Below are 26,384 nucleotides of genomic sequence, written 5' to 3'. Positions count from 1 at the left end.
TATCATTAGTTTATCATCAAATCATTAGGGTTGTGACTTTGGGCACATCACTAAATGTCACAAAGCAAATAAGTGATGATTCAATCTACCTTTTGTATGCATTCCAAATGTAGATCTCTAAGCCAGATCTCTGTCTTGAGCTCTATGTACAGATATGTCTGACTGCCAAATGGACTTGTGCAATGATGACTCAAGCTCGGTTTGTTCAAAACCAAATCATTTTCTATTTGGATAGCCGCCATGATTCTTCTTTCATGTCTTCTTTCCTTCTATATAACCCATTTCCCTAACAAGACCTGAGAGAAATCCTAGACACATCCCTCATTCTTTATCTAAAATAGATCAAGCTCTCTAGATTTAGCCTTTTAAGTATTTCTCCAGGCCCTCTCCAGTGTCTAATTCAATCCTTCTTAACTTTCCATCTGGCTTCCTGCAATAACCTCCTAAATAGATTTGTAGCTTTTAGCCCTGCTCACTTAGAATCCCTTCTTCAATAAAGCTACATGGATCTTTAAAAATAAATATCTGATGAAGGCAATTTGCTGCTTAAAAAAAACCTTTAAAAGGCATCCCCATGCTTTTGAGATAAAATACCAACTATGTAATACAGCATGCATTTAATTGTTTCATGAATTGGCTCTGTGTCCCTGTCCTGTCTCATTTATCTCTTCTCACCCTAACTCATACTTTTCCTCTTCAGCCTTTGTTATTGTAAGTAATAATAGTTAACAACTCTTGAGTACTTTCCCTGAGCCTGGAAGTATGCTAATGGCTGTATCTCAGTATCTTCCAAACATTACTAATGATGCATATCATCTGGGATCCTTGCTAAAAATACAATTGCTGGTCTGTATCCCAGACCTATTGAATCATAATCTTTAGGGAATGGTCTAGGAGGCTGCATTTTTTTAAAGCACCACTAGTGTAATTCATCATCTGAGAAATTTGTGAAAACACTACATAAACTTTCATTTAGTCCTAATAAAAATTTAGTGAAATCAAAGCTGTTTTTAATCTTATTTATAGATAGAAAAGAAACCAAACCTTCCCAGGAAAAGTTATTTATCCAGAGATGCAGAGTTAACTGTCATTATGTATGATTTGAACCTTGGCATCTGACTCTAGAATTTGTACCACTGCCAGGGTCCACTTTTCCAACTTGTAACTCAACATATGCCCTATGTCCCCTTCATTCTTACTTCTTTGCACTTCTTTTCTTTAACTTGCAAAGGGATTTTTTCCTCAACTTTGCTTGGAAAACTATTTCTAGTCCTCATAATGCAACTCAGACAGAAGCTTTTTCTTAGCATCATTGGTTTGGTTTGGGTGCCTTCCTATGAACCACTCTGTAAACATGGTACATCGTTATCTCCATCCTCTTTGTTCCCCTAAGGGACTATATGTAAGGAGGCATCCTGGATTCTTTTTCAAATCCTTCCAAATCCTTAGTCTACCAGAGTGCTTGACACATAAAAGATGTGTGATAAATATCTGTCAAATAAAAATATGATGTGACTTTAGCATGGAAATTACTATTCCAGTAATTTTTTTTGGGGGGTCATGGGGCTTGAACTCAGAACTTGGGTGCTGTCCCTGAGCTCATTTGTTCAAGGCTAGTGCTCTACCATTTTGAGCCACAGCTCCACTTCTGGTTTTCTGCTGTTTAGTTGGAATTAAGAGTCTCATAGACTTTCCTGCCATGCTGGCTTTGAAACTGTGATCTTCAGACCTCAGCCTCCTGAGTAGGTAAGATTACAGGTGTGAGTCACCAGCACTTGGATATGCCAATAATTTTTTTTTTTAATGTTGAATGCTGTCAGTTTGAAATGTGCCATGTCCCTACTGAACTTACTTGTTTTTATTCTAGGAACATGTTAAAGAGAATAAGGGCCCTGTTTATTCCTTCTCAAGTTCAAAGGAATCAAACATGATCTACTACACTAGGTCCATTCAAGACCAGATGGTAGGAAAGGACAAATGAAAGCCCAAGAGAGTGACAAGACTGTAAGGGAAGTTTGGACTGGAGATGTGGACTTAATGCCAGAGGTCAGCATGTCAGAAGGTCTTCTTTATGATGATATTCATCCAGGTTCCCAGTTATAGAAAATTAAAATGTGAAATTTGAATGGAAATAACATTTCAATGTGATCTTAAGAGGAAAGGTAGAGATATGCAGTGGTGTCAGTGATTATGACTTTCAGAAACAGGGTGTTAAGTCCAAAATTTTACAGTCAAATGTATCAATGTATTACTAGGCTTCAAGCAAATGGTAATTCTAAACCTGTCCTCTTGCCACGGGTACTTCTGTGGCTGTTTGTGACACCTGTTCTGCCAAGAGCTGAGGAAGTATCTTTGAGAGATCTGAGAGCAGCAAGTGAAGCTGTCCAGAGGTTAGCAAACATCTGTTCATTCATGACTTAGGCATCTTGGGTTTTCTCTTTCAGATAGATGTGAGCTCGAGGCAAGAAACAAGAGGAAAAAAAGAACCACCAACAGGTATAAGCAAGAGGGTAGCATTCCATGGGAATATTTTTTTGGGGGGGTGCAAAAGAATTTTAGGAGGACTAGATTTTCTTTTAATTTAATTTTCTTGAGTTGGGTTTTTAGATAGTACAAAAATGTTGAGGTAGTCAAGTTAGTAAAGTCTGGAAGTTTGTATATTAGAATTCTATAACAAGAGTAAATGAAATAGACCTTTGAAAATATGATGTCTTTTCACAAGCCTATTAAAAACAGCTATGTATCTCTGTAAGGTCACAGAGCAGAACTATTTTATGAGGAAAGTTTTATTTGAATGACAAGCTTTATTTAAAACAAAGGCTTTATTCTACTTTTTATTGCAAAGGTGATGTACAGAGCAATTACAGTTACATAAGTAAGGAAATTAGTAAAATTCTTATTGAACATTGTACTTCCTCCCTCATTTTCTCCTGCTCCCCACCCACCAGTTGTAAAGTTCATTTACAACATAGTGTTTTGTGACTATCTCTCTTTCATTGGTTCACCCTTTGTCCTTTGCCTCACCATTTCTGTGATTCCCCTTCCCATCCCCAAATCAGATAAACTTATATACAAAAATCTTTGTTTTAAGAATTTTAAAAGTCTGATACAAAACTACACTTAGGGACTGTGCAGGCTTTTCTGTGTTGGCAAAGCAAATTAGAACACATATGTAAGAACAGAAGGATTGTTTTATTTGGGGAAGAAGCACACTGTTTAAACAGCTAAATAGCTTATACTGAAGAATGACTACAGGAAAAGAGCAGAAACAGAAGTTACAAGCTTAATGGTGAAGAAATTAATATTCAAATGAGGCAAGTCACCATAGTGCAGAACTATGCCATAGACCCTAATAGTCTCTTGCTAAAATGAGAAGACAGACAATTCAGTTCCCATTCTTGACCTTCTGCCTTAGTATGCGAAGCCTGGACATGACCACATCCCAGTCAGCATAAGCTCCTTCAAGATGGCGGGATATCTCAGTTCCTGCCTCATAGCTACGCCGGCCGTGAAGTAAGCGCCAGTTGTCAAAAGTAATCACATCACCTAGAGGAAAGAATTGTTTTCAATACAAGTAATTTTGTTTAAATGATTTACAAAGCCAGAACATGTTACATTCAAAATGTGCTACTCTGTTCACATCGAGAGACAGCACACATGTATTCCTCTGTCTAAAAAAAAAATTGTGCATTTCATTTTTAACAAAAATGAGCTCCTAGATATAAAATGCTGTAGGCATTATGATATTTTAAACTACCTAGCTTCATGGGCTCCTTGCTGGGAAATTTTAACAATTCCTACATAAAATATTTTCTCTGTGAAAAACTTCCATATTATCCTACTGAAGGGTATTTACTGCTTAATAAGAAATGTTTACAGCTTTCCATAATTATAAGGGTAGTGACAACTTGGTTGGTATTCTATATTTTTGTATCTTTATTTACTTTTGTTTTATTTACTACATTCCTAGTACTTTCATTTATATTTATTTACATTCCTAATACTTTTATTTTTAAGAAACACTGCAACAACAACAAACAAACAAACATGAGAAACTGAGCTTTCTCAAGTTAGGAAATTTGTCCAAAGCTATGCTGTCACTGAATGGTGGAGCTTGGATTGTGTCTTGTATTTTTGCATTTCTTTCCCCTAGGGTGTTTTAATGTTGCTTGCTGCCACTCTTTAAAAATCAATTTGCTGTTCTTATCATCAGTACATTTATGACAGTTTTAGTGTTATTTTATTATGCTAATTAATTCTAAAAGTAATTTCAGTTGAGTGTGGTGTGTGTGTCTGCAGTCCCGGTTTAAGGTGAAAGGATGGTTTAAGTGCAGGATTGCTTGAGACCAGCCTGGGAAGCATTATAAGACCTTTTCCCCTCAAGAAAAGAAAAGAAAGAACCAAAATAAGAAAAAGAGCAAAAGAAATTGCAAGGAAAAAGAATCTTTCAGTGAACCAATCAATCGCAGACAGAAATTATGCATTTTTCTATAGGAAACAAAGTGCATATATATATATTTGGTGCCAGTCCAGTCCTGGGGCTTGACCTCAAGGCCTGGGAACTGTCCCTGAGCTTCTTTTGCTCAAGCACTCTACCACTTGAGCCACAGTGCAATTTCTGTTTTTTTCTATGTATATGGTACAGAGGAATTCAATGCAGGGCTTCATGCATGTAAGGCAAGAATTCTATCACTAAGCCACCTTCCCAGCCCAAGTCCTTATATATTCAAGAGGTCAATTTTACAACATGGTGAGTATATTTATAACAATGTACTACATTCTGGAGAGTTGATAAGAAGGTAGATTATATGTATTCCCTACATAAAATTGGTAATTATTTGAAATAATGCTCATATTAATAAGCTCCATCTAGCTATTCCATAATATATACACATGTCAAAAAAGAGTGTATATGTTAATTATACTTTTTGTTTGTTTGTTTTTGTTTTTTGTTGCCAGTCCTGGGACTTGGACTCAGGGCCTGAGCACTGTCCCTGACTTCTTTTTGCTCAAGGCTAGCACTCTGCCACTTGAGCCACAGCGCCCCTTCTGGCTGTTTTCTATATATGTGGTGCTGGGGAATTGAACCCAGGGCTTCATGACTACGAGTCAAGCCTTCTTGCCACTAGGACACATCCCCAGCCCCAATTATAAATTTTTTGTTTAGCTAGTTCTTGGGCTTGAACTCAGGGCATGGGCACTGTTCCTAAGCTTCTTTTGCTTAAAGTTAGCACTCTACCACCTGAACCACAGAGCCACATCTGGCTTTTTCTGTTTATTGATACTGAGGAATCAAACCCAGGGCTTCATGCATGCTAGGCAAGCACTCTACCACTAAGCCACATTCCCAGACTCAAATATCCACCATTTTATTTGTCTATTATAAAAAAATAAATTCAAAATGCCAAATTCTACTTATTTTAAATATTGCTATCTTTGCCAGCAAATTTGATGGATAAATCTTATACATGTATTTCAGTGGGCGACTCTGAAAATCTTTGTTCAGTTGAGTAAGAGAATCAACTACAACTCTCAGCTTTTGTTGATAAGGCTATCATGACAGAATACACAAAATCTCAGTCTTATCAGACAGTAGATTTCATTTGAACTGCAGCTTGGATTTATTAAATTATTTGTTATTTTGGTTGGAAGATCTTAAATTTTGGAATGCTAGTGAACTTCTTTGGGATCTTACCAAAAAAAAAAAAAAGAATAATTTCAAGTGTGGGAAGTCAACTGAGCAAAGATGAGAGTCAGGAATCTGTTATTTAAGCAAGTCACCAATTCACCGAGATTCCAGAAAGGTAAGATTGAAAAACAAACAAACAACTATCATTTCTACTTGTATCCCTCACCTGGATTCATCTTGAAGGTAAACTTGTATTCTTTGCTGTTCATGAGGTCAACAAACTCCTTTAGAGCAGCATAAAAGGGCTGAACTCTTTCAATAGGCACATCAAATACTGTGTCTCTAGTTGCATTATTGAAGTTGATGCGAATCACTTGGCCTTTGTCATCTAACCTGTTTTTTTTTTAAAAGAGAAATAGTTTATATGCACTTCCCAACATATTCACCTGCATTTATAAGTGTTAAAGCTCCTTGGAAGATACATCTTATTCCTAGAATTCAAGAATCTGAACACATGTACAGCAGACCATATTGTTAACCTGTGGTAAATATGTTCCTTCTTGATTTTTCCCTTTCTACCCATCAAAGTTTTTTTTAAAACTCCCTATGTAAGTGCCAGGGGGATTCAACTTGATTTAAAAATAAATGTCATAGAAAGTTAAAAAAGTTTTTATGTTAGTAAAATCCTTTTTTTGTTTTTTAAAACTTGGTTTTATATATTAAAAAACTTTTTATGTTACAAGTTCATAGGTCAATTGCTTTAGGCATTTCATAAGCAGGATTTTATGGATTCTTTTTTATCAGTGGGCGAAAGTGAAAGAATGCTTTTAAAAAAACAGTGGGTGCTTTTTATGTAACAGTGTAATACATTTTGCTTCTTATCTTGTCTTTACTTTTAGAAGACAAAAGACAAATTCATTTCCTTCCTTCCTTCCTTCCTTCCTTCCTTCCTTCCTTCCTTCCTTCCTTCCTTCCTTCCTCCCTCCCTCCCTCCCTCCCTCCCTCCCTCCCTCCCTCCCTCCCTCCCTTCCTTCCTTCCTTTTACTTTAGTACTGCTAAGAATTAAACCCAGAGCCTTATCACACCATAGGTAAGCACTCTAGTACTGAGCTTTATCTTAAGTCCCAAATTGAATTTTAGTGAGCTGGGGATTCCTATACATAATAAGAGAACAAAATGAAAAGTCTAATGCAAGTATTCATATTGAAAACAAGGGAAACACTATAAGAGATGTAAATAACTGTCTATACATGTATCTGTGCACAAAACACAAATATTTATAAATAAAATAGAGATATCATTTTCCTACAGAGTTGTTGAAAATATTTCTTACTAGTTACAATAGCATGTCTTATTGTGTGGTGCAATGCTTTATGGGAATTGAGTTTGTTGTGGGAATGCTGGTATTGTCTACTGCATCTTGTTTGATGAGGATCCAAAGAAAAATTCATTTCAGATTTTAGAAGCATCTTAGACCTTGGAATGCATTCTGTTTTCCTTTCGTGTTGGCTTCTAGAAATTTAGAGCTGAAATAGCAATCTATCACCAGTAAGCAGTTGAAGTTTATGGAAATTATAGAAAGGAATCTTCTAAGTGTAGCACTGTGGTACAGGCCTTCATATATTAACTTTATATCACCCCTTAAATTGTAAAAAGGAATTACTAAAAGTTACCCTGAAAAACAAACTGTGGATCATCAAGGGCAAGGCATTGAATAAAGGAACAAACAGCTGGTTAGAAAGGATTTGAATTCATCGATTGAATTTATAACCAATAGGATTTTAAAAACAAAGTTGATATGAAGTTACTTTTTTCTTTAAATATTAAGAATAGATTTTGGGTAATTTGGTTAAGAGTTTTGTTTAGGATGAATATATTTTTTCCTCTAAAGGTAGATTAAGTAAGTTAAAAAGTAAAGCTATGGAGTTCATCAAATGTTTCTGTTGGTTAAAATTCAGGGTATTAAAGTTTTGCTGTTAATTGTTTTACTGCTATGGAAAATATCTAAAGAGTACTTACTCTATGATTTTGTGTTTAGATTGTACAGAAAAATCACAGTAATCCACTCCGATGTCTGTAAAATCTACAAAGGTGGAAGACAGAATTTGGAATGCCCTAGGATTTTTTTCTTTGAGCTTTTGACACACGTTAAAGCCATCCACAATCTCAGAATCACCTCCTGTGACTGTTTGTTTTATGCAGTGCAGAAGCTGAACCTGGAAGACGTGGAGAAAGTGGAGAAAAAGTGATTTAAAAGTACTAGCATTGGGTTGGAAATGTGGCTTAGTGGTAGAGTGCTTGCCTAACATACAGGAAGCCCTGGGTTCAATTCCTCAGAACCACATAAACAGAGAAATGCAGAAGTGGCATTCTGGCTCAAGTGGTAGAGTGCTAGCCTTGAGCAAAAGGAATCCAGGGACAATGCTTAGGCCCCAACTCCAAGTCCTAGAAGTGGCAAAAGCAAAACAACAACAACAAAAACAAAAACAAAAACAAACACTTGCACTTGCTGATCTTTGTTTTGGAACTGTGTTATTGATTCTAACACTATGAATGGACTTAAACAATTCATTCTGCATAGTTCAAACCTGTTACTGTTGAAGGCACAGAATTATCATATTTGCTACTAAACAAAAAGGCACAGGTCAGAAGGAGTGCAAAGAATGAGTGCTTAATGAGAAAGTAACCAGGGAAGGTACCAGGGGAGGTGGTGTTTAAGCTAGACAAAGGTTGATGGAAGGTATTTGGAACAGATGGAACAGACTGAGGTTGTGAATAGGTGACAATGCTGAAAACAGATCCAATTTACAGAATACCAATAAGTTTGGCTGGAGCAGTGATTCATAAATAGGAGTAGATTAGTTTGAAAGGGTGATTGGGACTTCTTCATGAAGAGAATTAAATATCAGATGAAGGATTCTTGAACTTTCTATTCTACATGGAGGAGAATCACTATGAAAGTAACCTTGTATGTATTGCTGTTGCACTGGTTCACCTTTTACCCTTTGTCTCACCATTTTGATGTTCCCTTCCCTTCCCTAATTCAGATAAACATATATACAATACCCAGGGTACCAAAATCAAACATAGTGACAACAGGGGCTAAACCATAGGGAAGAACAACACAAGAAAAAATATTTCACATAGTACATTAAAAATAACAACAACAATGAAAAACACTTATGTCCATATCTTGGAGTTCATTTTGTTCTCTACCTTACACATGTAACTGAAACCCCTCTGCACATCATCTTGACAATAAAATTGAATTAAAAAAAAACAAACAAAAGAGAAAGTAACTTTGTCAGGCCGAGTTGAAGTTTCTTTTTTTTTTTTTTGAAGTTTCTTTTTTAAAAATATTAAGAACAGATTAAATTTTAAGAAGACTTCAGTGCTCTCACAGGACTGTATTTTAGTATTTAGTTTAGTATTGAGTTTAGTGGCTTCACTGTATTTGAAGGGAAACAGGCCAAACTTGAAGTTTAATGTGGTTGTTCAGATGTAAGGATAAGAAGGAAATGAGGTAGGGTGGGGCTTAGAGGGGTGAATCAGCCAAAGAAATACTGGAAATGGGAAACCATCAGTGAGTCAATTGTACAATTAAAACTTGCTTAGAGTGGGAGTTTTTAATGGGATTTGGTAAATTAGCATGTGTGGATAAAACAAGAATATCCCATTGTAGAAGCAAACTCATACCATTCAGTTGTACAAACTTCATTTTTATGGAGTGACATAAGCTAAAAGCCATTGTCTGACTGAGTGCTTATAGAACATAAGCAGCAAATATCTTTTAGTGCCCAATTTCAGTATTCATGGAACAAATACTCTGTGTGGTCTGCTCCCTAGGTGGCTACCACAGTGCTGGCCATCAGAATTTCCTGTAGTGATGACTAATACAGTAATCACTAGCTTCCCATGGCTATGGTATACTTAATATGTAGTTGATATACTTGATATATAGTTAGTATGACTGAGAAATTTGATTTTAAATTTAATTTAATCTTAAACTAAAATGTAAAGTCTTTGCTGCAAGTGGATATCCTATAGGATGTTGCTAGTATACATATAAATTCTGCTTCCTCCAAAAAATCATACAAGTTCCCCCAACTCCATATTTTTATGCCTATCTTATTTTCAAATTATATTTGTGTCATATGCCTTGCTCCTCATAGTGGTTCTTAGAATCCGATACTCTTTTTTTTTTAATTGTTGATCATGAGGCTTGAACTCAGGGCTTGGACTCTCTATCCCTGAGCTCTGTTGCTTAAGGCTAGTACTCCACCACTTTTAGCCACAGCTCCACTTTCTAGAATTTGATACTTTTTAATCTTCACTTTGCTAATGGAGATACTGAGATACAGAAGCATTAAAACTGGCTTGTTAATTTAGATGATACTGGGAAGCTGATACTCAAAATGGGGCCAAGATCCTGCACAATAAAGTCTGTTTCTGACCTAGGGAGAAATCCCTGTGTAATACTCAGAAAGTTCAGTGTTTTGTAGCGTATAAATATGCTGGTTTAAATCAATTATGGTTCAATCCTTAATCTGATGCTATTTTCTAAGTAATTTTAGAAAACCATATCGCCAGGTGATTGGGGATATAACAAGGTAAAATAAAAACAGAAAAGTCAACCTCCAGCCCATTAAAGTCCAAAAGGCAAAACAACTGTATCACTTTGTCCGGACAATGCTTTATATTCTTTTGCATAGAACTCACAAAATATTTTAACTGTTAGCTTAAAAAGGGCAGCTGATACACTTTACGTATGGCAGGGGTAAGTAGCATCTTCCTTTGTGTAGTAGTACTTTAAGGACATTTTATGAGAACAAAGGCAAGGTGGAGTTTGAAGACACTTCCTCCATCAAAAGGTAAATATTTGCTTGTTGGGTATGCAAAGGAATAGTATTTCGTGTAAGTCACTCAGAACAAAATGCTCCCCCCACCCACTTTCTATATATTTCTTGTGGCACCATATGAATAAGTATTTCTTATGGAAACATGACTTGGCTTAGAAAAAGATGGGGAGCAAAGCAACTGGGTACTGTAAATCATGTGTATCCTTCTCCCTTCCCTGCCCTACAGGATCCAAATTCATCAAATTAGAGGTTAACTCATTATCCAGATAAGTTCATCTATACTGTAAATAACATTGACTCTTCTCTTTGTCACAAAAGCCTGACATAATCTGAATAGTTCAAAATAGTTCAAATGAAAGTTTGAACAATACTACAAACATGCCTTTATTTTATTCTTCTAATGGAATTGAAGCATTTTAGGAATCTGTTATTTAAAAAACTCTATCAAGGCATTTAGCTTTGGATATTTCCTTTGCTGATGGAGACAGGTAAAATTGTATTGTATTTCTTTACTTCTTTTTTTTTTTTTTTGGCCAGTCCTGGACCTTGGACTCAGGGCCTGAGCACTGTCCCTGGCTTCTTCCCGCTCAAGGCTAGCACTCTGCCACTTGAGCCACAGCGCCGCTTCTGGCCGTTTTCTGTATATGTGGTGCTGGGGAATCGAACCTAGGGCCTCGTGTATCCGAGGCAGGCACTCTTGCCACTAGGCTATATCCCCAGCCCCTTCTTTACTTCTTTATAGCATAAGATATGTCTCTTTAATGTACAAGGTATTGTATTAGGCTTTGAGATATCGAGACATATGATTCTGTTCCTGACTTTGAAGCATTTATAAAGTATGACAATGTTTATGAATAATCTATCACATCTTGTTAACTATGGAAAAACAGCAATCCCAATTCAGTACTATTAGGATATATGGAAAAACTAGTTGGAAGCTTAGGGTGAAGTGTAAGTTTTCCATCAATCAGGTCTTATCCTGCAAACATTTTCAATTAAAGTTTTCATAACAGACATGATCAACCCTATCTACCTTTAAGAAATATTAAAGGAAACCATGTAAAGTAATATAAGCAAAAATATTTTGAAAAGGCATGAAATACTATGAAAATTTCAACCATTATATTAGATGTGAGGAATATTTAAGAAGTCATTTTTTTCATCTTTATCTCAGCTTTCAATTTCAACCTCATAACCAAATGTAAACTCATACAAAGAAGATAATTAAAAAATACAAATAGGAACATTTAGTTTTCTGGTCTCCTCCTTTGTTTTATTCTACCAAAACTCTGCATGCATTTTTTTTTTGGCAGATGAAATGAATTGGTCAGTTTGGCTTTTAATATTAGAGTTTTAGAAAAGACTGAGTCACATTTAAAATGAATCACATTATATGCATTCTCCCTTGACTCCCATCCAAAAAGGTGACCATAGGGGTCATTTTTCTGTCAACAATTAGTTCAAAGAAATCATGTGGCATTTTACAATCAACAAAATAATTTAAAACATGTGAAGTCAAATATTAGACTTAGCTAATACTGGCAAGAACAATTAACCACGTAGCACAGAGAAAACATGTTCAGTCAAGATGATGAAAAAAAGTTTCATTTTTATTTTGGCCCCTTTCTCCTTCTTTAAAACAAAATTACCTATATTTTTTGTTTAATTTTGAAGATGCAAATTTATATGTAGTTGTTTACTTTAGTTAAAAAGAAATTTTTAGAGATGGAGAATGTCCCATCAGAAATTGTACTGAGTTTTTGTTTTTGTTTTTTTTTCTGCTCCTGGGGCTTGAATTCAAGGCCTGGTCACTGTCCCTGAGCCTCTTTATGCTCAAGGCTAGCACTCCACCACTTGAGCCACAGTCTCACTGAGTACTTTCTGAGAAGTTTATTGAAGATAATAGTCTCATGTACTTTTTATCCAGACTGGCTTTGAACCACCATCCTCTCGTCTTGGCCTCCTGAATAGCTAGGGTTATAGGCTTGATCCACAAGCGCTGGGCTCTAAGGAATTTTTTGCTTTACATAGAGCCTCATTTCCTAGGATGAGACGTTTTCCAAAAATAGTATGGTCATTCTCTTCCCAATGTTTGTAGCCTTTGTAATACATTCTTGCAGATCTGCCTGTGAGATGTCCTCTTCCCCAGTTATTGAATGTAGCATTTTTTTTTTTTTTTTTTTTTTTTTTGCCAGTCCTGGGCCTTGGACTCAGGGCCTGAGCACTGTCCCTGGCTTCTTCCCGCTCAAGGCTAGCACTCTGCCACTTGAGCCACAGCGCCGCTTCTGGCCGTTTTCTGTATATGTGGTGCTGGGGAATCGAACCTAGGGCCTCGCGTATCCGAGGCAGGCACTCTTGCCACTAGGCTATATCCCCAGCCCAGCATTTTTTTTTTAACGCAGCAGAAATGAACACAAATGATGGCCATGTGACTTTGCTGTGAAACTTCATGTTATGTTTCCAGATTTCATTTTCTCTTTTAACTTTCTTGGAGTAATTTTTTTTTTTTTTGCAAGTCCTGGGGCTTGGACTCAGGGCCTGAGCAGTGTCCCTGGCTTCCTTTTGCTCAAGGTTAGCACTCTACCACTTGAGCCACAGCACCACTTCCGGCTTTTTCTATACATGTGGTGCTGAGGAATTGAACCCCGGGCTTTATGCATGCAAGGCGAGGCTAAGCCATATTCCCAGCCTCTTGGAGTAAACTTTTAACAGAAAGACTTCAAGCTGCAATTCTGTTTTAAAATCTGTCATGATGCAGCAAAAGATTCCAAGACTTATTTTCATAAAGAAACTTTTTTTTTGTTGCCAGTCCTGGGCCTTGAACTCAGGGCCTGAGCACTGTCCCTGGCTTCTCTTTGCTCAAGGCTACCACTCTGCCACTTGAGCCACAGCACCACTTCTGGCCGTTTTCTGTATATGTGGTGCTGGGGAATCGAACCCAGAGCTTCATGTATAAGAGGCAAGCACTGTTGCCACTAGGCCATATCCCCAGCACCCATAAAGGAACAATTTTTAAAAGATGTATGAAAATTTCTTATTAGAAGTATAAAAATATACAAAATTAAAGAATTGGATTTTTTGGGGGGTGGGGGGGTGATTGTGTTTGGAGAAAGAAGCTTTACATAAAACAAATCGATTAGCAAGAGATTTCATCTTCTAGGTTCCCAACAAGGAGGATATGGGTGCTTTGCCTGCCTGGTGGGAAGTACACGGAAGCTCACCTTACCCCAGGTGGATGATGGAGGGCTGGATAATCAGTGTGAAAGCTGAGCTTCCCAGTTGTGTAAGCCACATTGTTTGCATCAATCTTGTCTTGAACTTGCCAAGTGTGTCTGCAAAATACAAGAAGCACATGTATAAACAGGGTGTCACGAAGTCAGAGGCAATGACCTAGAAGGAGTTTCATATGTGGCAGAAGATGGAAATTTTTAATTCTATGAAATAATTAACATAATGATGAGAAGCCAGGAAGAATCCAACTTTTTTAAAAATCTAAAGTGACTATTTCAGAAATAACATCGTTTTATTTCCCCTCTTGGTACATGAAACAGTGCATTCACATACTGCCCTATCCTACAGTTATTAAAGAAGTATATGTGGCACAGTAGATTATCTTTCTTATTAAATCTTAATGCCTTGACATGATTTGTTGAAGCAGAATTCACATGCCATATAGTGAACTATTTTATTTTAATTTAAATTTATATCTTATAAGATAGGGGGTTCTAGTTCCATTCTTTTGATAATACTCAATTAGCTCATCTTCCTTTGTTGAAAAACTCTTCTTTCTATATTGCATAGTCGTGGCGTTTTTTTGTTTTGTTTTGTTTTGTTTTGCCAGTCCTGGGCCTTGGACTCAGGGCCTGAGCACTGTCCCTGGCTTCTTTTTTTTTGCTCAAGGCTAGCACTCTGCCACTTGAGTCACAGCGCCACTTCTGGCCATTTTCTGTATATGTGGTGCTGGGGAATCGAACCCAGGGCTTCATGTATACGAGGCAAGCGCTCTTGCCACTAGGCTATATCCCCAGCCCAGTCGTGGCGTTTTTGTTGAACATCAGTTGGTCATGCTATGTTGCTATGTGGATCTTTACCTAGATGTTCAATGATTCTATTGCTTGAATTTACAGCCTCATGCTTTCTAGGATGGGTTCTTCACCACTTAAGCCACACAGCCAGTCCTTTTTTATTTACTTATAGTCTCTAGTAGGGTCTTGTCGTATAGTTTTTCTTCCTTGGCCTCAAATTGTAATCCCTCTATGCCTACCTATGTCTACCTCTCAAGAAGCTGTAATAATAGGCATGAACCAAGCTGTCAATCATTTTTTAATAAAAATACACTTAACACTAAGTCTATTCCAAGATTTGATTCAGTTAGAGCAAGAAAGAAAAATCAAAAGGCTAATTAGAATCAGTGTTAAAATGTTTGAAAAGGAGGAGAAAAAGGAGTGAGATTCAGCAATTCCCAGATGGAAGCCAGATCTTAAAGTGCTTTGACTAGGGTGAGGACTTGAGATTTTACTCTAAATGTGGTGATAATCCATTGGAGCATTACAATTGTGTAAATTATGTACTTGTAGGGTATTTCCTCAAGTTGTATCTCTATCACCTCTTTCTATGGCTGCCTCGGTGTTTACAGATGGATCTTCTAACGGAATAGCCACTTTTACTATTGATGGTAAAACTAAATCTTGGGACACTGGTTTTTCTTCAGCCCAGGAAGTTGAACTTCAAGCAGTTTTACAGGCCCTTATGCTTTTACCTACTAAAGCTTTTAATTTATATTCAGATAGTCATGTTATTCGAGCCCTTCAGGTCATTGAAACTGTCCCTTTTCTTGGAACAGCTAATTCTACTATCCAAACTCTTTTTCGCCAGATACAACTTCTTCACTCTCACAGCTGTCCGTGCTTTTTTGGATTTATACGTGCCCATACTAAGCTTTCTGGACCATTAAGTGAGGGCAATGCTATTACAGATGAGGCTACTCAAATTTTTCTCACTCAAATTGACTTAGCAAAGCAATCACATGCTGCCCACCATCAAAACAGTCATGCCTTATGTCAGCATTTTCATATCACACGTGAGGCAGCTGGTCAAATTGTAAAAACTTGTACCAACTGTACTACCTTCCTACCTGTGCCCTCCAATGGCATTAACCCTCGCGGTTTAGTGGCCAACCATGTTTGGCAAATGGATGTTACCCACATTCCCTCTTTTGGACAGCTCTACTTTGTCCATATTACCATAGACACTTACTCTAATTTTATTATGGCTACTCCTCTTATCTGGGAAGCTAGCAAACATTGTATCTCCCATGCCCTACCCTGCTTTGCCACTATGGGATTTCCTAAACATATTAAAACTGATAATGGTCCGGGATATATCAGATTAGCTTTTCAAACTTTTTGCAAATCTTTCCAAATTGTTCACTCTACAGGAATTCCCTATAATCCTCAAGGTCAAGGAATTGAACGGGCCAACGGTTTGTTAAAACACCAAATTTCTAAATTAAAAGGGGGGGGAATTATACCCCCTCTCTCCTGTTAATATTCTTTCTCATGCTTTATTCGTACTAAATTTTTAAAATTTGGACTGTAATGGCCTTTCCGAAGCACAGCAGTTCTGGGAAAAGAGAGAGCAAAAAGCTTTTGCCCAAGTCAAGTGGAAAGATCCTTTAACAGGTGCTTGGCATGGGCCTGATTCAGTATTGACATGGGTTCGAGGACATGTTTGTGTTTTTTTCACAGCATGAAAATGATGCCCGCTGGCTACCTGAGCTTTGTGTTCGGATTGTGGAAACTCATCAGAATGGTACAAGCGCTGACCCACTGGGCTTACATGCCAGATCCACCGATTGTGCACCCTGCGACTTGGGAAGGAGCTGAGGTGTTCATCCATGTCAACTGATCAGCATATGGTACAGCTCCAGATCCTTTTGTCCAACGCATTAAAATGGGAGACTTTGCAGCTTCTAGCATTGGAACCCCTTTATGTTTCACAACTGACTCCAACAGTTATATTCCAGGCTGCACTGTAATGCAATCCATGAATCACAGAATTTGGATTCCTGATAACAGTCAAGTATATAATATACGAATGACTTCATTGCCATGTACAGGGTTCCCTGTACATGGTAATTCTACAACGTCCTTCATGATACCTCACTGCATCAACTCTTCTCAAATTGTAGAATCCATGGGAGAACTGCACCCCATAAAATGTAGACATGATCATCCTTTTACAACCAATATTTCAGGAACTAATTCTCAATTGATGGACTGGTCTGGAGCCAATCTCACCAACAAGTATAACCCAGGTCTGTGGTGGATGAATGGACACCCTCAACGTATTGTCTGGATGTTAGTGGCTACCCTAAATAATATCTCCTGGCTCACTTCTTCTTCTTTAAAAAATATTGTGAGTTGTGTAACACCTCCTATGCCATTATGTATGGAACTTTTTAATATTTCTATAGGAGCCATGTATTTCAATGTTACTTGTGCTAAATGTTCTTTTACAAATTGTTTGTATAGTGGTCTTACTGATTCTGTAATTGTTATTAAGCAGCCTCCCTTTGTCATGCTTCCTGTGAACATATCTGAAGCTTGGTATGAAGAAACAGGTATTCAAGTGTTAAAACATTTAAAAAAGCTCATGCGCCCTAGACGATTTATAGGGCTATTGATAGCAGGCATTGTTGCCTTTATTTCCTTAGCTGCTTCTGCTGCAGCAGCTACTGTGACTTTGACACAAAGTGTACAAACAGCTCACTATGTTAATCAGCTTGCTTATAATATTATGCAAGCCCTGAACTTTCAAGGCAGGATTGATGATAAGGTAGAACAAAAATTAGAAGCATTGTATGAATCTGTGTTGTCTCTGGGAGAACAAATTCGTGCTTTACAAACTTTGCAACGGGTGCGCTCTCATGCTGGGTTTGACTTTGTGTGACCCTCCATAAATATAATGGGTCGAGCTATCCATGGGAACAAGTTGTAGCACATCTTAATGGTATTTGGCACCATAATAATTTGTCCTTAGATCTCTTCCAACTCCATGAGCAAATAGCTGGACTAGAACAAGCTCCGCCTCTGGACTCTGAAGTGGCAAAAACAGCAAAAGAACTGTTTGAACAACTTCAACAGTATATCCCTTCCTTGACTAATGTTAAGGGGCTGCTAATGACATTGCTCGGCCCAGGGATACTTTTGCTGATGGTTTTCCTATGCCTTCCTTGCATTGTACGCATATTGCAAAACTCTTTCATGAGTTTAGCCAGTCAGCTGCATAAGATCAAGCTCCAAGTGAATGAATTTTCCCCCGAGAGGAACTGCAGCCAGAGACGGGTTTGAGGGTAGGGCCTTCAGCTTGCTCTGAAGAATTTCCCGATGACGGGTAAGGCATGCTGGGCGACCCCCCTCCCCAACCTAAGACAGGTGGGTTCGCTTCTTTAAACAAAGACAGGGGAGATGTAGAGACCCAACAGTGAAATTCACCCTGACTTCTGGCTATACTCTCAAGAGCGTGCAAGGTCATGGCTTAGGAAGCCAAGAACGAAGTTCATCCTAACCTCTGGCTATGTTGTTATTTCAAGGACATGCAAGGACATGGTTTACTTGAAGGACAGTACTAATCCCGAGATGTTTTATTATGTCCACAAGAGTCTGTTTTATGTAAACCATTCAACTGTATCTTGTTTTACTGCCTGTTGTTATTTACCAATTTCAGGGCCTTCCTGTTTTCTTAACACTTAGTTAATCCTATGCTATTTCCTGGTTGTCAAACTGCACATAAGCTGGAAGTTAAGAATAAAACATGGCTGCAGTCTTGAGTTACAATCTGGAGATGCAGACCTCCTGAACCCCATCTTTTGCCTCTTGTCCTTTTTCTCTTGTCTTGCATTTTTCTTTTTCTTTAATCCTCACCCCCTCAATCAGGATTTCCTCTTCACTGCCAGCTGGCTCAGCAGAGTGGTAAAGTGTTCTTCTTGTATACATGAAGCCCTGGGTTCGATTCCTCAGCACCACATGTGTAGAAAAAGCCAGAAGTGGCGCTGTGGCTCAAGTGGTGGAGTGCTAGCCTTGAGTAAAAAGAATCCAGGAACAGTGCTCAGGCCCTGAGTCCAAGCCCCAGGACTGGCAGAAAACAAAACAAAAAAGAAACACAATCTTGAGATTGCAACCTCTTGAGTAGCTAGGATGACATGTGTGAACAACTGACGCTCTGCTGCAGTTACAGCTTTAGGAAATTGCTTTCATTCCTGAAGAGTGGGTAGAAGGTACTGGGAAATAGTGGGAAGAAAGAGCACTGAGGGTAAGTAAGACTGGACTGACAGCCATCTCAGAGAATAGTCAGCTTTGATGGTGAATGATAGAGCTCATAGGGTTCTCTGAAAAGTTGGATGTAGGATGCCTACACCCACTAGTCTAAGCCCAGCTCGACTTCCAACTCTTGTACAATTTGGACTCTAGAGTCTGTTTTTAGATTTAAGCTAGGCTGGCTTCCAATTCTGGACATGTGACTGATAGCTACATAAATATGGATGATTTATTCTTTTTGAGTCTCAACTTATGTACTTGTAAAATGGAAAATAAGGTATAATTTAGAGTTACTATAACAAAAAATTCAAAGTCTATGTTTCATATTCACAAACAGAAAATGTTCTTTGGGCCCCTTCCTTCCTTCCTTCCTTCCTTCCTTCCTTCCTTCCTTCCTTCCTTCCTTCTTTCCTCCCTCCTTCCCTCCCTCCCTCCCTCCCTCTTTCTTTCTTTCTTTCTTTCTTTCTTTCTTTCTTTCTTTCTTTCTTTCTTTCTTTCTTTCTTTCTTTCTTTCTTTCTTTCCTTCTTTTTTTGGACCAGTCCTGGCACTTGAACTCAAGGGCACTGTCCCTGAGCTTTTATCCTCAAGGTTAGTGCTTTACTACATTGGGTCACAGTGTCATTTCTGTTTTGGTGCCTAATTGGGGATTAGAGTCTCATGGACTTTCCTACTCAGGCTAGATTTGAACTGCAGTCCTCAGATGTCTGCCTCCCGAGTAACTAGAATTACAGGCATGAGCCATCGATGCCCAGCTCACCTTTTCTCTTTTAGTATTCTTGCTATCTAATTCCTCTAGTCACACTCCCAAGAACATTTTCATTTGTCTCATTCATTGGAACTTAAATTGTGCTTTTTGATGACAGATACAATTTTTTTTTTTAAAAAAAGGAAGGAAGGAAAGAAGGAAGGAAGGAAGGAAGGAAACAGCAAGAAGTGGAGCTATGGCTCAAGTGGTAGAACATTAGCCTTCAGCACAAAAGATCAGGGACAGAGCCCAGATTCAGAGTCCAAACCCCAGGACCAGAAAAAAAGTTATGCCACTCCACACACAGTGTAATTCCAGAACATTCTTATGACCTCCCCAAAGTCTTATAACCAGCAGGAATCACTGCTTCCCTTCCACTCTTCTATATGTCTGTCTTGATGTCAGTATGGTCTTAGTTTCTGTAGTTAGTGAGTTTAGGAAATTGGTCAGTTTTGCCTTTTCCAAGAGTGTCCTCGTTCTCCTTTTCCTCTAGCCACTGGCAGTAGAATCACCTTAGATGGCCTTTCAGGTCCAGCTTCTTCATGGAGGACACTGCTGTCCATCCATGTTGCTGCATGAACCAGGACTTCTCCATTTTCTTTTTTTTTATTTATTTTTTTATTTTTTTATTAATTGGACATAAATTTTTTTACAAGGTGTTGTGCAAAGAGGGTGCAGTTACATAGTAGGGCAGTGTGTACATTTCTTATGATATCTTACAACCTGTTTTTCTATCCCTTGTCTAGGTCAGGTTGACATATATGCAATATATAATGGACAGATACAATTTTTAAAGAGCTCAATTTCTACTGATCTCATTTACATATATAAACACATAACCCTGCTTCCTCTTGTGGACTGAAACCTCTTACAATTCAGAACAGTTTTGTTCTATTCCTATGATCCAATCCAAATGCCAAGGCTAAACTAGTAAATATTTCATGTAACTTTTTGAACAATAGTCACAGGCTTGCTGGTGTGCAATACCAGCCCAACAGGGACACCTGGGCCCGAGCACAACCCCCTCTCACAGTGGAGGCGCAGAGAGCCTGTGGGCACCAACCCACGCCCAGACACTGGAACCTGATGGGGACCACGCATACTGCCCCCACAGTAGATTCGTGAGAGGGCACAAGCACCCTCCAACAATCCAGGGCAGCGCACCCCCAAAAGAAGCACAAGAGCACACACACACACACGCCCCGCAAAGGGCCAGCATGGATCAGCGTGCTAGCCCTCCAGCAGGAGGATCTCGCATCCAACCCCCCAAGGGAGCCCACAAGTGGGCAAGCTGCGCCCTCAGCAGCAATGCCCGCTCTGATAGGTGCACTCCGCACAGGTGGGCAGAGCCCCCCAGAGGCAACGCCTGCTCTGACAGGTGCACTCTGCACAGGTGGGTGGGCCACCCCTCAACAGCAACACCTGCTCTGACTGCAACACTCCGCACAGGTGGGCGAGCCACCCCGCAGCGGCAATTCTCAATCTGAGAGCTGAGGCCTCTTGACCCACAGCAACTAGCGGGGAAAGAATCAAAGAAGACAAAAGTCTCCATGCCACGCTGAATCAGCGACCCACAAACCCCCAATAGGGGCCCACAAGGGTTAGCACAACACAGCGGCAGAGTACAGTCCTGCAGAGAAAGACACAGAACCTACCCACCCCTAACTGAGATGGTCACGCTCACCTATAGGGCAGTAAGGTTCCACAGCCAAACTCAAACCCAGAGCCAGGACACAAACAAGTCCCCACTGATGGACCAGAGGGAAGCAGCACAAAACCAAGCCAAGGTCACCACCTACAGGTGCAGATCTCCAGATGTGTAAATCACAAAGAAATATTACCAATTTCATGAAAGGTCAAGCCAACTTGCCAGCTCCAAAAAGTAGTACGACTGAGGAGGAGATGGAGGGTAAAAAACCAACTGAGACTAGGATAGAAGAAATGATCGAAAGCCTCAGGACTGAATTCAGAAAACAGTTCCAGGAGTTTAGAATGGAAGTCTCAAAGGATCTTCAGGAAGTCAAGAAAGAGATGGAAGCAAAAATGAATACAGTCTATTCCTCCATTAAAGAAGACCATAACATCCTGAGAAATGAAATGCATGAAAAAGTAGATTCAAAACACAACTCATTAAAAGAAGAAATTACCACAATGAGAGCTGATCTGGCAACCATATACATCTCACTCTCCTCATTGAAAACTACATTCGAAGCCACATCACAAAGAATTGATCATATTGAATCTCTCTTTTGGACAACGATGCAGCTGATAAGGACCAGAAGATTACCACACTCCAATAAACTGTCAAACTCCAGGGCAGAATAATCCAGGAGATAGTGGACAGGGAGAAGAGATATAACCTGTGAATAATCGGGATAGATGAAGGAGAGAAGTACCAGAGCAGAGGTTTACAACACATATTTAATAGAGTTATTGCAGAAAACTTCCTCAATCTCACAAGGGATAACCTCACCCAAGTAATGGAAGCTTATAGGACACCTGGCAGACCAGACCCTAGAAAATCCTGGCCTAGGCACATGATTATCAAGAGCTCAGATCTCAAGAATAAAGAACAAATTTTGAATGCAGCCAAAATCAAGAAAGAGCTATATTACAATGGAAAAAAGATCAGAATCAAGGCAGACCTTTCCACACAAACTTACAATGCACAAAGAGCCTGGAAGAACACAATCCAAGTCCTCCAGGCCAACAAATGCCAACCCAGAATTAAATACCCAGCAAAATTAGAATTCACCTTCGAGGGAAAAAACAGATCTTTCCATAGCAAAGAGGATCTAAAGGAGTATGTGAATATAAAACCAACCTTACAGTGAATTCTAAGAGGGGAACCCCACCCAACAGAAAACGTACAGGACCCCCCGATAGAAACAGAAAGAAACTACAAGAGCTAGAGCCCAACAGGAAGAGCAGCTCAATAAAGACAAGAAAGAAGGGAGAGGTAAAACAGCCTAACAGGAAAATTGAAGGGAAAAAAACACACTTATCCATGATCTCTTTGAATATAAATGGTATAAACTCCCTTATAAAGAGGAGTAGACTGACAGAGTGGATCCGTAAACAAAAAGTTGCTATCTGTTGTTTTCAAGAGACCCATCTTACGGCAAGGGACAAAAACAGGCTCCGAATGAATGGATGGAGCAAGATCTTCTAAGCAAATGCACCTACCAAAGTGGCAGGAGTAGCCATCCTGATTTCAGACAAGCTGGATGTCTCATTAAAATCAGCTAAAAAAGATAAAGAAGAGCACTACATTTTAATACAAGGAAAAATCCAGAATGAAGACATCACGGTGATAAATTTATACTCACCGAACGAAAGAGGCCCTAACTATGTCGAACAAATTCTCACAGAACTACAGAACAAGATAGACCCAAATACAATCACAGTGGGAGACTTTAACACTCCACTCTTTCCAAGAGAAAGATCCAACACCCAGAGGATTAGCAAGGGAGCTGAAGACCTAAGTAACACCATATCCCAAATGGATCTGACAGATCTGTACAAAGTCTTTCACCCTACAGAGACCCAATACACATTCTTCTCAGCAGCCCATGAAACATACTCCAAAATAGATCATGTCATAGTCCACACAAAGAACCTCAGCAAATACAAGAGTACTGATGTCATCCCATGTATTATATCTGATCACAGTGGAATCAAGCTAACCCTCAATAACAAAGGATATCACAGAGGCTATATAAATATTTGGAGACTAAACCCCGCACTGTTATCTAACACTTGGGTCACAGAGCAAATTCAGGATGAAATTAACAAATTCATAAGCCACAACAACAATGAAAATACATCACAAAGAAACATATGGGATACAGCTCAAGGCAGTGCTGAGGGGCAAGATCATTGCCCTCAGCACTCACATTAAAAGAATGGAATCAGAGCAGGTGAATAACCTCACAATGAAACTAAAACATTTGGAGAAATAAGAAATAATTGAATCTAAAATGACTAGGAATAGAGAGATCACAAAGATTAAAGAAGAGATAAATCTGATTGAAAATAGAAAGACCATTCAACAAATAAATAAAACTAAAAGCTGGTTCTTTGAGAAAAAAGTAAATATTTCATGAAAAGCCAAAGAAAGGTGGCTTTTATGGGCTTCTGACTTCATAGGGGACCGGGTAGAGTGGACCATGGTGGCTCCAGTAGGGTGGGAAGGAAGGAAATACTTAAGTGAACACATTCTTCCAGGAGTATAACCTAAAGCCTCTCCCCAGATTTAGGAATTCTTTTCCTAATGAGTAAAAGTAGGTTTTTTGTTTGTTTGTTTGTTTTGGTTTGCCTGTTATCTGAGACTAGGTCTAAAGCTAGCTATTTTGTTCTGCTTTTCACATTTAAAATTAGAATGAAAAGAGTATATTTCATGACAGGTCAAATAGCCACCCATATGTGGCTATGAACTGGAAAGAGACTGAGTGAAAAGGAAAGAGAAATACACACACACACACACACACACACACACGCACACTGAGATAAAGAGACCGAGAGAGAGAAAGAGAGAGACAGAGACAGAGACAGAGACAGAGAGAGACTGCTCATACCCAAATTATATGGAAGTGAATGTGGCCAAGAAGTTCATGTTCTCTTTGAAGTTTATGTAGCTGCACAGCCCGTATAAAATACACATCCAGATTCTGGCTGACTTTGGCATTTCAAGAGTAAGCAGCATGTAAGGACAGATCTAAGGAAATCATGAAAGAAATTCTACCAATATATAGCACATATAATAATTTTTACAGCCAAGAAGACAAGACTGTAGACACTGTCAGTATGAAGTGACTTTTAGAGTTCGCTTTAAAAATAATGATGGTAAGCAGGGTGCCAGTGGCTCACACTTGTAATCCTAACTACTCAGGAGGCTGCGATTTGAGGATCATGGTTCAAAATCAGCCTAGAAAGAAAAGTCCCCAGGAGACTTTTATCTCCAATTAGCCACTCAAAAACCAGTAGTGGAGCTGTAGCTCAAACTGGTAGAATGCTAGCCTTTAGCAAAAGAGCTCAAGGACAGTGCCTAGACCATGAGTTCAAGCTCCACAACTGACACACACTAAAAAGGTAATGATGGTTTTGCATTTGTCTATCTACATTCCCCTCACCTACCCCCTTGGTTTTTCATATGATGCAGGGTAAATCATTCAAGTTTTGCTCACTGAGATTCAAGTTGCACACATTAGTCAGAGAACAAATCTTTTTTTTTTTTCACATTGAATGGCTTTTACACACATGAGGCTTGTGGCTTGGTATCATCAGTAATAACTGGCAGGAGATGTTATTTTCCTACAGCTTGTGTCTTCAGCATAGTATAGGACATATAACCTAAATGTCTATGATTACACAGTATAATGCATCATAAGAAAGGAACTCAGCAACTCCAATCATGAAATCTTGACCTTATGTTTATATTACCAGTTTAGAAAAATCCTTAAAAACTTCTAAAACTCCTTACCCTTCCTTGTAAATATTAATTATGCTAAAAAGGCTGCTCTTGATTCTTTATGATTCTATTAGCTTGTCCACTCCAAATACAATCCTCCATGGAAACATGGTAGAAATAAATTTAAGCATAGTACATTTGCTTATGTAGAAATTATTTTTAAAATTACTGTTTTGAGGTCTTAATGAAGGTGTATATATGTGTACCTCTCATTAGAGATAGATTCTGATGTCCTAAGCAAGGCAATAATCCAAGAAGATTGCCAAGAACTACCATGATGATGTGGAAGTATGGTACTAATGCTTCTAATACTGAACATCTATGCTCAACCTGTCATTAATACATGGTATAGACTTACTTGCAGTAATGCAGGTAATTGTAATTACAAATATTTTGTTTTCACCAAAGATACCTTTTTAAACAAATATAAGTATCCTCACTCAGCTATTCATGACATGGACATTCCCTTATATTTGTTTATTCAAAAGTTTTGTTAAAATCTAGTATACTTCAAAGCAATAATTTTGAGAATATTGTGTGGGATTGTTTTGTATGTTAATTAAAACTATATTTATCAAGACTTGTAAGACTAGTCTCACACATTAGTAATATTGATAGTATTTAGTGAAAAACTATATCCTCCCTGAAAAGAATATTCTGGATCTCATGAATTCTTGCCCTTAATGATTTCTAGAAACTAAGTAAAACAAAGTTCCCTGTCATGATAATGCTGCTTCTTGACTAAGAAAACTCTATATTGAATAAACACTATCAATGAAAACAAAGCAGAAAGATGCAGAAAGATGACAATGAAGGAGAAGCACCAGGATGAAAACTAAAAAGCCTAAACTTGAAAAGGTTTATGGAACCTATCTCCTCTTAATAGCAAGAATGATGACAGTACAATGAATTAGCGACAAAACTACTATTTAAATTTAAATTATTATTATTTTTTTTTTGGCCAGTCCTGGGCCTTGGACTCAGGGCCTGAGCACCATTCCTGGCCTCTTCCCGCTCACTCTGCCACCTTAGCCACAGCGCCCCTTCTGGCTGTTTTCCATATATGTGGTGCTGGGGAATCGAACCGAGAGCTTCATGTGTAGGAGGCAAGCATTCTTGCCACTAGGCCATATTCCCACCCCTAAATTTTAGATTATTTTAAAGAAAAAATAGCATAACTAGCAAAATATCATACCTATAGATAATACCAGCCTCAGCAGAGATGAAAAATACTATATTTGTTCCTTTTCAATTTCTATTTTCAATTTGTAAGTACTTTTAACAAATACAAAGAAATGGCACAATATATGAGGAATAATTTATACTAATTAGATAAATAAAAATTAAATTAGAAGAAACAAA

General features: G+C 38.4%; 1 protein-coding gene across 2 annotated transcripts in view; it reads right to left on the bottom strand.

Annotated features, from left to right (window-relative positions):
* Window positions 1-3,156: 3,156 nt before the first annotated feature.
* Window positions 3,157-26,384, bottom strand: part of Bbox1 (gamma-butyrobetaine hydroxylase 1) — a 59,044-nt gene continuing 35,816 nt past the window's right edge. For both annotated transcript variants that reach the window (XM_048360140.1, XM_048360139.1), the window contains exons 5-8: window positions 13,715-13,820; window positions 7,649-7,845; window positions 5,856-6,022; window positions 3,157-3,546 (exon numbers count right to left, since the gene is read on the bottom strand). In XM_048360140.1, the coding sequence (XP_048216097.1) occupies window positions 3,386-3,546; window positions 5,856-6,022; window positions 7,649-7,845; window positions 13,715-13,820 (631 nt within the window). In that variant the 3' untranslated portion in view covers window positions 3,157-3,385. The remainder of the gene's footprint in view (window positions 3,547-5,855; window positions 6,023-7,648; window positions 7,846-13,714; window positions 13,821-26,384) is intronic.

The sequence above is a fragment of the Perognathus longimembris genome, chromosome 13 (assembly GCF_023159225.1).
Source record: "Perognathus longimembris pacificus isolate PPM17 chromosome 13, ASM2315922v1, whole genome shotgun sequence".
NCBI lineage: Eukaryota > Metazoa > Chordata > Mammalia > Rodentia > Heteromyidae > Perognathus > Perognathus longimembris.
This window is presented reverse-complemented; position numbering and strand designations above follow the sequence as displayed.